The 14,364-nt window shown below is 42.9% G+C and overlaps 1 protein-coding gene across 1 annotated transcript in view; it reads left to right on the top strand.

Moving 5' to 3' along the window:
• Positions 1-14,364, top strand: part of LOC126454081 (discoidin domain-containing receptor tyrosine kinase B-like) — a 425,916-nt gene that overhangs the window by 194,713 nt on the left and 216,839 nt on the right. The window contains exon 4 of the mRNA XM_050091131.1: positions 3,525-3,756. Within this exon, the coding sequence (XP_049947088.1) occupies positions 3,525-3,756 (232 nt within the window). The remainder of the gene's footprint in view (positions 1-3,524; positions 3,757-14,364) is intronic.

A 14,364-nucleotide genomic window follows, 5' to 3' on the forward strand; every position in this document is an offset into this window, starting at 1 on the left:
TAAGTTCAGAGTCTTTCATCTTTATATACAGAGTACTGTTAAAGATTAAAATATCGACAGTTTATTATACCCATTTCTCAATTACTGTATAATTAGGTCTGGAACAGGTCCAGTCGAACGTAAATTTGATTGTGTGTTTCCTACGGGGCAGTGTTATTTTTACTTAAGAAACTTCGAAGCGAATGTGCAGGGTTATCACAGGAACGTACGATTGAAAAAAAAAATGCTTCATATGGACATTTCGAATGGTTATCGAGATAGAACACATTCAATGTACATGGTTATTTTCTGAATTATTCAATACATTGTCACATTTACTCATGAACACGTGTATGACAGTTAATAAATATTGCAAACATGCGTTTCACAAAGTACGAGTAATAATTGAAAATCACAAATTTTTAACACGTTCAGTTCTAAACGTTACTGTACACATCACTTTACAGCTGTTGCACAGCTCACAATAGTTGTTCGAATACCCCACGGTCTACTTCAGTGTATGTGTGCATGCTTCCGAGAACGTGTTGTGTTTTTTGTTTGAGTACTTCTGCACGTTCGCTAATGAGGGCAGGAGCATCTATGATGGGACCAAGCAGTTCATGTCGCTTATTATCCTATCGTTCGTACACTTCAGACTTCATCCAACTCCATAAACAAAAATCTAATTGCCTAAGGTCTGACCATCTTGGCTGCCATTTAATTGTGCAACCACGACCAGTCCGGTGATTAGTTTTAGTGTGTTTCAAATGTTTCCTTATACATTTAAGAAAATTTGAGGCTCTCCTTTATGGCAGGACTAAATGCAGTCCACGTGGCCAACGGAACGTACTCAAACGAACTTGGAAATTCGTTTGCACTGTAGTTGGTGATTATTAGATGACGAATATTACGTGCGTTGATGATTCCGTTCCATGTAAACGTAGTTTTGCCAGTGAATAGTTTTAATAGACGAAAATGACGACTTTCATTTAACCAGTAATATAATTCAAGTCATATGGCACTGCCGCCAATATGAAGCTTGTGGACCTGCCGTATGTGAAATGGCACAAGTTTTTCGAATATAATGTTCGCCAATCACGTATTCGTGCGACATTAATTGGTGCAACAATCGTCGTGCTCTGGTACTAGGACTACACTGCACCATTTTAAAAACGTGTTGCTATACCTGCATCTGTTTTTGAACCACACGTTCAGAAAAAATATGGGAACATCGAAGAAATGTGCTGAAACTCGCTTAAACACTTTACTATCAAGGAATTCGACGTTTCGGAAAGCGCCGACGGCAATCTTCGGTACCAGCAGGAGCACTGTAATCGCTGAAGCCTTAAACGTACTCCATATCTGCATGTTATTCATTAGTATTGACGTGTGGCATTGTAGCCAGCGCGTGTCCAAACACAGTTAAGCGGTGCTTCTCTCTGACGTACTCTCAGACACTCGCGCTACTTCACTCACAACGCGCCATGGACAACTACGTGTTCAGTGGGCTAGTTTAATGACTGGAAGACATCCCGAACAATGAGATTGAAAGCAACGAGGTAGGTGGAATTAGTCAGAGAGTTTTTTTTGGTTAAAATACATATTTTCACGCCACTTGATGAGAAACAAATGTACATCAAATGCGTTCTATCTCGGAAATTAATCGGAGTACGGCGTATGTCCACATGAAGTTCTTTTCTTCAAACGAACGTTCCTGTCATATCCCTGAACACTGAAAATTCCTCTACGGAGACCCTGTAGAGATACGCCGTGAAAGGAACTCATACTCAACGCAAAAAAGAAAACGTCCGCTGCAGAACACCTCGCCGTGTAGCAATTCCTCAGGGCTCTGTCGCTAAAGACAGACTCCGCTACTGATAGCTTTAATAACACAATGACTCTTCATTACATAACTACTTTTCTTGCTCATTTTCAAAGGCGATTTTTCCGAGAATTTCTGGTTTTCACTTACATCGTCTGTTTTGTAAAATTGCATCCACACATCCTCTAATCACACAGTAGTTTACAGCAAGTCAGCCAAATAGGCTGTGTAAAATACTCAGCCGGAAACACTTGGTACAAGCGTTTTGTTGCAAAAGTGCATAAATAGTATTTGAAATGATTACGACTACAGATCAATAGTACAAGCGGTTTTGAAGTACCAGGAGTCGACCGAAGCTGAAATTCCCATATCGGTACGTGGTGTGGGCTCCACGGGCGGCAATACAGATGCTAATTGTGGCATCCAGTCTATCGTACATACGGGGAACACTGTCCTGGGATGCATTATGCCACGGCTACTCAACCTTCTCACGTAGTTTTCTAAGAGTTGTAGACTGACGAGCCGCACGAATCACTTCCCGTCCCAACACATCCCACAGGTGCTCGACTGTAGACAAGTCTGGAGATCGTGCTGGCCAGGGAAATTGCTCCACGTCTGTAGAAAACGCTGAGTATCACGGGCAATATGTAGGCGAGCATTATACTTTAAAAAGAGATGCACATCACCTTCCAGTTGCAAAAACGACAAAAGATGGGGTCTAACAACATTCCGCACGTACAGAGGGCTGTTTAGCGTCCCGTCCAGAAACATCAAAGATGATCGAGAATTGTAGCATACTGCTCCACCCCCCACCCCACATTAGACAATAAGACCTGGGATGTGGCCAGTGCATCTTGGACGAAAGCACTCTACGAGACAGCGCTCACCAGGTCTACGTCGTATGCCTAAACGACCATCACTTGCAGGCAGAATCTGCTTTCATCGCTGAAGACCACTGCGCACCATTCCATCTTCCAAGTTATCCTCTGTCAGTACCAGTCCTGCTGTGCACGCCGATGCTGAGGCGTGAGTGGAAGACGGACTAGAGGTGCGCGTGCCCGTAGTCCCACTGCTAATAACCGATTCGCAGCCGTTCGTGTTGGCACGTTAAGGGCTCATAAACCCTCTTTTTGTGTGCTTTGCTAGCTGCACAGTCTGCTACTGCTGCCCTTTCAAGTCTCTTCTGCATGGACGCCTGTGCTGCGTGGACGTTCCGTACTTCACTTTTCGGGTGTGAAAAGGCTCACGTGACCACTGATATCAACATCCTTGCACAAGTGACATAGCACATCCAACGTATGCGTCAATTCTCTGAAAGGACCATCCCACAAATCCAAATTCGCATAGTTGGCTGTAGGAAGCACGAGTGCGTCTCCATAGCATGGTTACCTGCTTCCTTCACACATCTGTACCACACTATGAGTATCCCCTATTAATGTGTAGACACAAATGGCGCTATGGTAGCTATGCCACTACACTATCTGTTGGTGGATGACGTTGAAACCATTATGTGTACATCTAGTATCCCACAGATGGCACATAGCGTCATCATATCAAAATCGATGTCTTCTTTCCAGGTGAACTAATTTTCTTTTTTCCTGCTGTGTAGATTGAGGGTCAATCTGTAAGGTTTCCTTGGAAATACATCTGTGTGTCATTGTCAATTTGACGTGTTCATACCAGTGCGGAAGTGACCTCGAGACTCTTCTTGTGCCCGCGGCAGGTTGCGCAGCGAGCGCGGCGGCGGCGCGTGGTGCCCCAAGTCGCAGGTGTCGCGCGGGGTGCGCGAGTGGCTGTCGGTGGCGCTGGCCGGCGTGCACGTGGTGACGGCGGTGCACACGCAGGGCCGCTACGACCACGCCCGCGGCCAGGAGTACGCCGAGGAGTACTCCGTCGAGTACTGGCGGCCCGGCCTGCGCGACTGGAGGACCTACCGCCGCTGGGACGGCAAGCAGGTGAGGCGCGCTCTCGCCAGTTCTGACGAAAGCACAGGTGGACTTTTAAGGCCAAAGCTGAGTTCTGAGCCGCTGCTTACTTATTTCAGCGAAATCTTACGTACCGAGAGACCTTGGTCGATATATAAAACCAATCACTAACGTTTCGTCCCCATTTCCGGGAGACATCGTCAGAGATGAACCAACAAGTGGATTTGCTGGCCATCTTTGAAGATTTCTCAGCAGATCGGGACGAAAAGCTATTGAATAACTGTTTTAACCACCATGGCCGCTCAGCGGAAGTTTTGAATGATGTAAACACCGCCCCTTCAACCTACACTGTGTTATATATATTTTTACCATCACACTTACTTACCCACGGAACGAGTCAGTGAACGGTGTAAAGAACATTAATTAGAGAATTTATAAACAGAAGGAAGTACAGAATTAATAAATATTGTCACTTCTTTTGAAGAAGATAACGAAATACGTTACAGCCAAGAGCTACAAAGGGATATATAACAACAGAGAATACAAGAAACAAAGAGTTAAAATAGCGTGACTTTCAAATAAAAAATTTCGGGTTTCTTAGGTTTCCAGTGCAGAATATGACTCTGTACGGAAATACCATGGACAGAAAAGATATTAAGATCGCAAAATATGAGAATGAACGAATGTTAGATACGGATAAAGAGGTGAATAAGCTAATCTGCTCCTAGTTAACGCAGTCGTCAATAGACAAAAAGAAAATACAAAGAAAGCGCTGCTGCGGGACACTCGCATATAAAGAATAGGAGTTTCCCACAAGGTAACCTTTCAGTTTAGCAGAAGTTGAAACTATCGCTTCAGTTTCAATGTTCTTTTATTATCACGCGACCAGTTTCGGGCTCTCATAAGCCCATCGTCAGGTGCCGAACTTGGTGCTGTGGACCCTGAGCGCCGCATTGGACGTGTAATAGGCGCGGCGTGCTACCTATGAGCGCAGAACAGGGACTCCCGAATTTTTATGTTCTGCTGGAAGCCCATTATGTACACTATGTAATCAAATGTATCCGGACACCTTGCTGAAATTGACTTACAAGTTCGTGGCGCCCTCCATCGGTAATGCTGGAAATCAATATGGTGTTGGCCCACCGTTAGCCTCGACCGCAGCTTCCACTCTCGCAGGCATACATTAAATTAGGTGCTGGAACGTTTCTTGTGGAATGGCAGCCCATTCTTCACGGAGTGCTGCACTGAGGAGAGGTATCGATGTCGGTCGGTGAGGCCAGGCACGAAGTCGGCGTTCCGAAACATCCCGAAGGTGTTCTATAGGATTCAGATCACGTCTCTGTGCTGGCCAGACCACTCCGCCATAGGCCGTGCATTATGAACAGGTGCTCGATCATGTTGAAAGATGCAATCGCCATCCACTAATTGCTCTTCAACAGTGGGAAGCAAGAAGGTGCTTAAAACATCAGTGTAGGCCTCTACTGTGATAGAGCCACGCAAAATAACAAGGGGTGCAAGCCCCTCCATGTAAAACACGACCACACCATAATACCACCCCCTCAGAATTTTACTTTTGGCACTACACACGCTGGCAGATGACGTTCACCGGGCGTTCGCCATACCCACACCCTGCCATCGGATCGCCACATTGTGTACCGTGATTCGTCACTCCACACAACGTTTTTCCACTGTTCAATCGTCCAATGTTTACGCTCCTTACACCAAGCGAGGCGGCGTTTGGCATTTACCGACGTGATGTGTGGCTTATGAGCAGCCTACTGTCGACCACGAAATCCAAGTTTTCTCTCCTCCCGCCTAACAGTCGTAGTACTTGCGGTGGATCCTGTTGCAGTTTGGAATTCCTGTGTGATGGTCTGGAGAGATGTCTGCCTATTACACAATACGATCCTCTCCAACTGTGAACCGTCTCTTTCAGTCTACATACGATGCCAGCCTGTACGCTTTTGTGCTGTACGTGTCCCTTCACGTTTCCACTTCACTATCAAATCGGAAACAGTGGACCTAGGGATGCTTAAAAGTGTGGAAATCTCGCGTACAGACGTGTGACACAAGTAACACTCAATCACCCGACCACTTTCGAAGTCCGTGAGCTCCGCGGAGCGCCCCATTCTATTCTTTCACTATGTCTAGTGACAAGTGAGGGCGCTGATATGGAGTACCTGACAGTAGGTGGCAACACGATGCACCTAATATGACAAACGTATGTTTTTGGGGGTGTCTGGATACTTTTCATCACACAGTGTTTGTAACCTACTGAATAATGCACAACTTTCCGTACAGTCCTTAAAGAAGTATTATCTGAGTGCAAATCGTTGTTTTGGCCTTTCTACACTGAATGAATTATGCAGTTTCTCCAGAATGAGATAACACAGCTACCAGCTGGAGTGGCTGGCGCTCGATGAACCGCAGTTCACTTGCGGGATGGAGGCGTCCGGTACAGATATGGCGGTGTACCTCCCGAACTCTGAAGCGAAATGGAATGGTGAAAGATATTGAGTACATTGTATGTTACAGACCCGCTTCGAATACAGAATATTTATTACTTTTAGCGCACCTCGCGAAAACAAAAAGGAATTTTACATTTTCTCTGGAACACCCGTAAAAATTTCTGATAAATCACTGAAGTTACTTCGAATCATTGTAAGATCTCTACATGAGAAATGAGACAAACGCTTATAGTATTGTTACTTTCATCGAAATAATGACTTATAAATATCTCAGTTTTTTTATTTTTTTATTATTTATTTTACGGCCGTCATTGGACCACTCTAGTCAAAAATAGAAAGTTGTAAACAAGTTGTTACACAGGGATACAATTTGGTTCAACAATATCTTAATATGATATTTAAATATCTCAGTTATTATCATATTACTTAATATTGGCATCTGGGTTAACTGAACAACGTTAGTAGGAGTGAAATAATACTGTTTCAACAAAGCAGCTGTTTCATGGCGCAGGGAGGGAGGGGATGATTAGAGTGATGTATTCCAGACGTAAACAACAATCTGCCTATGTGAGACAGCCATAACGAGTGTATTCTATACGACTGTAGATGGTCGAGTGTCTTCAAGATGGTGTTGTGTAGACTGTACGGACACATACTGTAGAACTTCGAATATCCGGAAACCACGAACGCTTCATACTGCAATGGACAAATTGATCCCATTTCTAACGTCTTAAATAACAAAATGATTTTCAAACTAGGTGCCACTTATCGGCTGGTCATATAAGTACATGAAAGATATAAAATTAAGTTTCTATAAATATCATATTCATATATTGTTTAATGTTTACACTTATAGAATCTTTCGTCATGGAAATTTAATGGAAGCGTTTATGCTGAAACTCTTCGTCAAAACATTTTCCGAGAGGTCAATGGCCATTGCAGCACTTTTGAAGTCACTGTTTGTTGCGTGATAGTCTCGTGGCGAAAGTAGGAGAACGGCTAGGAGGAATGCGAGGGGTGTGTGACTGAGTGCCCAGCAGTTCACGACGGGCAATAACAGTAGGACTGTATGTGTGGGGAATGTGCCCCTACCATTAAACGGCAAGTGCATTGCGATTAAGTGACCGTGATATTACTCACTGACGCTGTGCTCTCTCCCACATTACAATTTTATCCCAAATTCAAATCTTTTCGTCTATCTTGAGTTAAAATCATGATCATGGGCCATTGTTATTTCAGTATTTGATAACAGGAAAAATTACTTAAAGTTCAATTACGTAATTATTGTCTTAAATTATATAAAAAGTTATACTGTATTGTACCTGGCAACTATCGCTGCAAAACTGCGATGTATTTTTAGCCACTACATTGTACGTACGTAGTTATCAATGTTCAAATCATTTATGATCGATGTAGTATTGTTGCGAGCGTGTGACTGCATTGTGATTGTGGTTACATGAATGTAAAAGTGAATATGTTTCTTTTCGTGTCTCTGCTACGTTTCATTTCCTCTGCTATTGCTATGTCGTGAGGAAAAGGACTTGTGGTGATTTATATTACATTTAGTGAAAAGTGTTTTAAAAAGTTTCCGGCTCTCTTTGATACGTTTCTTGTGTGCCATATTTTGGAGGGAATAATTGTACACAATTTTTGTTGGTTGTGTGGTTACGTAATGGTAAATTCATGACCACGCCCAGTCAAAATATTAGCTTGTTTGAATTTCGCATTTAATATGTTGATGAAATAATTTAAACAAACGTGTGTTGCTTCGCTGCAGGAACATAAGTAGTGGCAATATATCAGCATATTTTAATTTTCAGGCAGTTTAGCGTTATTGTGTCACGGTATTTCTCCCGTTACGCCAACTGTACGTTGCAATAGAAATGTCAAAATTAATTCGTGTAGAAATTTATACGTTGTTTGAGAACCGTTCCGCTATAAACCCGTCCTATTGTGGTGCTCGCAGAGATGACAGATACAATTCCGTAAGGGCAATCTGACATCCAGTTCTACTGGCATAACGCAAAAATTCATAATGTGAGGGGCGGGAGAGCCACTGAATAAAATATGCAATCTTTACTTCAGTGAGCAAACGGAAACACCAACCGAAACATAAAAGGGGTTTCAGGTACCAGATTTTTTCCGTTCCTATACGAATGTGCACATCCCACGTCTCAGAAGAAGAAAGCACGCCCAAATACGACAAAGTAGATGCAAGAATGTTGTGTACCCTACACATTCACTTGATACGTCGCTCATCCAGCTCGTCTGGTATTGTATGTTGTTCGTCTGCCATTCGTTCATCACTGTTCTCCGTCGGCCATTGTTGATGTTTTTTGATTAGCAAAGAGTTTACGTGAAGGGAGATTCCCTGCAAACAAATGCTTGCCCTCTTTCACGCCATCCATGATTGTTAGAGGCACTGTTGTCAGGAAGCGAACGTGTGAACTTACAAAAAATTCGCACAGTCCGAGATGATGTACAGTTCTGTCAATTCTATTATGTTTGTACTGACATGTACATAATTTGTGATATGAAGTACGAGGGACATTCGGTAATTACAGAGACAGATGGGTGTTGAAGAAAACAGCGTATTTTTGCAAAATGAGGATTTGACTAGCTCACAACATAATCCCCATCATAATAATACACTTGTACCAACAATGGACTAGTTTGTTTATACCTGATGCAAAGAAGACTTTATTTTGTTGTTAAAGCCACTGTCCCTCAGATTCTTTCATTCCACGATTTGTCTTTCGGACTCAGGTACAAAATGGTGTAGCTTCAACAAACGTTAAAATGTTGTTAGAAAAACCTTACCTTACCTTTCACAACGTCGTTTCAACCATGTACAAACTCATATCTCTTGTTTTCTCGCGCTGTTATTGATAACTTTAAGAACTGTGTCAACAGTTACAGCAAATCTTTTTTCCTATATGTCCAACCGTAAAACATCTATGTTCAAGAATAAATTCGCAAATGTTAGTTTCAAGAAAAGGAGTTGACACTGCAATTGGCTGGAAAGGACGTAGCTCGTCAGTCACTGAGGTTCGACTGTTTGTGAACTGCTCTATCCACTGATAAATTTCCTCGTTCATATAACTTTACCATACAGTAAAATCATTCGAGAAAATATTTCAGCCGATTTTTCACCTTCAGAAAGCAAGATACTGAACACTGTCCTACTAATGTTTCAAGTTGACATGCCATTGTTAAATGCAGTATTGTGCCTATAAACAAAACAGCTTTAATCCGTTAGCTGTAACCTGTTCTCAACTAATATCACTAGTGAAAAACTGAAATCATGAGAGTACGAAATTCCTCGTACAAACTGATTCATTTCTACATCACTTTGCTTCTTCAATTATTGAATATCCCCGTACATTTCTTCCGTATGTGACACTCAGGTTAAGTGCTTTCAACAAATATCACTTTTGTTGCTCCAGCTACATGATCATTAGCAACAACCGGTGAACAGTCACAATATGAAGTACACAGAAGAGAAAAACCATCATGTTTGTACATATACCGTAAAACTCTCTCTTCGGTCAGCAGTGAAATATTGCTAGATCACTCATTACCTTGGCCGGCCGAGGTGGCCGAGCGATTCTAGGCGCTACAATCTGAAACCGCGCGATCGCTACGGTCGCAGGTTCAAATCCTGCCTCGGGCATGGATGTGTGTGCTGTTCTTAGATTAGTTAGGTTTAAGTAGATCTATGTTCTAGGGGATTGATGACCTCAGAAGTTAAGTTCCATAGTGCTCAGAGCCATTTCAACTCATTATCTGACGAGAAACATGGTTTATGATTTATAAATAGTTCGAAATGTGGCGGTACGCCACATAATGTGACAATAACTTCGCAAATATAACAAAACTGACTTCGTAACGAAATAAATATGTAATCAGTTAATATGATCTGCGAATGTAATTTCAGTCTCTGCTCCTTTTGCAGAGCGATCATTCTCTTCCCTTTTATTACTTGGTAGTGTAAGAAGCCATTTTGTGACGAGGCACGAAAACGTGTAAGTTTCATGTAATATTTAGCCTAAATATAATCAAAAATGGTTCAAATGGCTCTGAGCACTATGGGACTTAACATCTATGGTCATCAGTCCCCTAGAACTTAGAACTACTTAAACCTAACTAACCTAAGGACAGCACACAACACCCAGTCATCACGAGGCAGAGAAAATCCCTGACCCCGCCGGGAATCGAACCCTGGAACCCGGGCGTGGGAAGCGAGAACGCTACCGCACGACCACGAGCTGCGGACTAAATATAATCAAATATTACTTAAAAGTGTTGTAAAATTTTACATAGACCAACTCCTATATTCACGAAGCGGAAAAATCAATGTTTTTATGCGAATTTTGTAGGGGAACACTGGCGCAGAGGTCAGCGCCATTGTTCTAAATGGCGACGGCCCAGAGTCGTAATAAATATCTTAATATCTGCTTACTTTCACTAACAAAAATGAATGTAAATGTTGAGGGATTGTTATGATTAGCGGTTCTTCCCTTGAAATAGTGGAAGTAATCTGTCTTTTCAATATGGAACCATAATTGAGTAAAGAAACTTCTATTCATTTTCTTTTGATCGGCCCTTAACGGTAACTGCGAGAATCCCTTCTTTTAGCCACATTCTCAGAATTAATATTGCTCGTGGTATCTTTTAACATAATAACATAGTGTCGGGCAAACTAACTGCGAGAAATACTACAACTGAGTCACAGACGTAAATAATATTCCAGTTGTGAAATGGTTCAAATGGCTCTGAGCACTATGGGACTTAACTTCTGAGGTCATCAGCCCCCTAGAACTTAGAACTACTTAAACCTAACCAACCTAAGGACATCACACACATCCAGGCTCGAGGCAGGATTCGAACCTGCGACCGTAGCGGTCGCGCGGTTCCAGACTGTAGCGCCTAGAACCGCTCGGCCACTCCGGCCGGCTGCAGTTGTCAAGAAGGCAGAATAACACTAACTCCAACTATTCATAACATATAAACACCAATACGTAAAACAACCACCACAGAAGACGAGACAGATAATCCGTGATAATTTGACGTAACAGTCATGTGAGTGTTATCGATAATCCGAGCGAAAACAACATTGCAATAGTGCTGAAATATTACACTGTGTCTCCAAGATGGTTTACTTTACTCGTGAATGATGGATAATTTACACTGGTACAATCTTTTTATATGATCTTAATGTGAGATACAATGCCTCTTTTCAGCTATTACGCCTGGAACGCACAATTTCAACGTTTCGTCTGTATCATATATCGCGATAACTCCTCCCGCCCCTCTCGGATGTTCATAACATTTCTAGATTTTTACACATTAATGTATTCTTCACACATATGTGGGAAAATATTTTGTGAATAAATTTTAATTAGACTCCAGTAACATAGAGGGTCATTTTGTAAAACCTGTTCCATGAAAATATCCCTGAGAGGATCAAGAGCAAAGAATTGACGTATGGAGGGAAATTCATTACAAGGGAGGTACAGCCACTTAAAGTTGGAGACAAAAGATCTCTTACATTCTAGATTTCAGTGAATGAAGAAACAGAACACACCACGCAAGTGGGAATGTACTATCTGTGCTAATGTTTCAGTTCCACACTAAGGAGGGCAGTAATTTTGCCAACGACGGGGATTCGCTCGCATATCAGTAATAATAACCATCCACTTCACTGCTATTGCTCACTCACTCTGGTATGGACGTGTGTCGTGTACTGTAGAACTGAATCACGATGGTCCGTTGTACCAACTAGAAACAAGCCTACATGAGTCTTCGCATAACGACATGAAAATGGCAGTGGGCGGGTGGCAGCACGCTGTAACCTGAAAAGTATTTCCACCGCACCACGAACTGCTTGTGAGTGAGTCGTCGTTTGTGTCAAACACGCTCGATTAAGGGTATGGGTAACCAAGAAAGGCTTGTACGGTCGGTACATAAACAGTTCTAGGACTAACATGTACTGAATACTGTAAAATACGACACCAGTATCACCAAACGGTAGGTGGTCTGCCAGCATAGTATGAATCACACTACCCATACCACTTACCGAGTTTGCAGGCCTTATTGCTGATGGTCTTGGCTCTGGTTTATTGTCCAGGTCAGCAAGGTGCAGGAATTCCTGTCGTCTGTCCTATTCATAGAAGAGGCTACTTTGATGACGGACTATATCGTCAGATTTCACAACGGATTATTGGAGACCGCCTTGTGGGATCAGTCATCCTTTCACAACAACTTACAGTCAAGGCTTATCTGCACTTTCTATGTCCCCTACTGAGAGATGTGACTTTGATGGTATGAATGGCCATGGTGGTACAGCTCACTTCCGCATTTCCTTGCGGAGGCTACTCAACAACAACTATCCCGGCCGATGGATCGGACGAGATGGTCTCATCCCACACCCCACTCCCCCCTTAAGATATCCGCCTGTGGCGGCACCTGAAAGAAGTCAAGTGTGCGAAGCTCATCGCGGACATGCATACACTGTAATAACGCATTCATGATGCGTGTGACGCCATTTGGTTGCAGGATGCCGCCACATTTCAACGTGTACATGCCATGCTGCTGTGTCATTTTGGCGCATCCTTAAAGGCCCATGGGACCACCTCGAACACATTGTCTAATGATGGTCGCATCACAGCACGTCCTGCACTGTATTGTACTGCACTGGTATAACGACTTCATAAATAGCCAGTAGAATAGACACTGTGCTTTTCTGGTCACACGACGAGATGACAGTTGTCTTCTTATACACTCAGAAGTCAGTTCGAAAAAAAAAAAAAAAATGAAATTTGTGGTAAGGTCTTATGGGACTAAACTGCTGAGGTCATCGGTCCCTATGCTTACCCACTACTTAATCTAACTTAAACGAATTTATGCTAAGGACGACACACATCCATGCCAGAGGAAGGACTCGAACCTCCGACGGGGGAAGCCACGCGGACTGTGACAAGACGCCTAGACTACGTGGCTACACCGCGCGGCCTGGGGCCAGTTCCTTCAGTTTGTCCCCTTTTGCCAGAATCAAACTAATAATATAGTTTTCAGTAGCCCAATATACCACTCCTTTCTTGTTTACAGGAATATAGTGTCATTATATCTTTTTGCCTATTCTGCCAGTTCTCAAATATTCCACATAAATTTGCTTTTGTTTCTGTATAAATCTCCACTCTGCCTGTATTGTTGCTCATGCGATATTGAAAAAAGGAAGGAAGGAAGTGTTTGACGTCCCATCGAAGATGAAATTATTACAGACGGAGCTCAAGGACTGGAATGTCAATGGAACTAACCCGGCATTTGCCTTAAGCGATTTGGAGTAATCATGGAAAGCCAAATGGGTGACCGGATAGGCGACTGGAACCGCAGAACCGCGTCACATCATTCACTGAATGATATCTGAAAATGAAGAGGACATTACTATGTTGACCTGGCTGTAAATTATATACACGTGCACTACCACATACGGATACTTCATTCTCACACACGTAACGGGTTGATAGGAGCTGTCGATTCCAATATATGGCCATGTCTACAGTCAAATTTGTATCTGATGTGCTCATAAGCTGTTTCACACTTCATGCTGTAGAAGAAAGTCGATAACCGTCATTAACTTCCCTGTAATGGGCAGCGGCCGAAACGGCGTTCAAGGAAAGCGGTTGAATATTTCGTAGGTTATTGTTACCAACGAATGAGGAACAAATGCTTGAGGTCATTGTTCGTTGCGCTTTGACATAGCCATATCCGCGTGCAGCGCCAGATCGTTCGACTGGGGCGCTTTGAATCGCTTTTATCAGCCCACACGGCCCGGCGCCGGACATTCTGCTTCCGTGAATGCAGCTACTCGCAGTGCAACGGTATTTCGGATTTTTGCGTCTCGCTGCGCATTTATGGAATCAAAGAACCGAAGCCAACGGACCATGAACAGAAACGGACAGCGGAATCTCGTTCTGGAACGATTGGCACCAGTGAAAATACCTTTACCCCCCAAAAAGTCAAAGATTTTTCAGCAAAGCAAAAATAATAATTTTGTTTTTGCTCCAGTAGAGACATAATTTTTATCAACTCCCTGCAAGTGAGTTGGTTAAATCCTAGGTTCCATTAATTTATATGCATTGTCCATTCATTCGCTACGTAACACATA

The sequence above is a fragment of the Schistocerca serialis genome, chromosome 1 (assembly GCF_023864345.2).
Source record: "Schistocerca serialis cubense isolate TAMUIC-IGC-003099 chromosome 1, iqSchSeri2.2, whole genome shotgun sequence".
NCBI lineage: Eukaryota > Metazoa > Arthropoda > Insecta > Orthoptera > Acrididae > Schistocerca > Schistocerca serialis.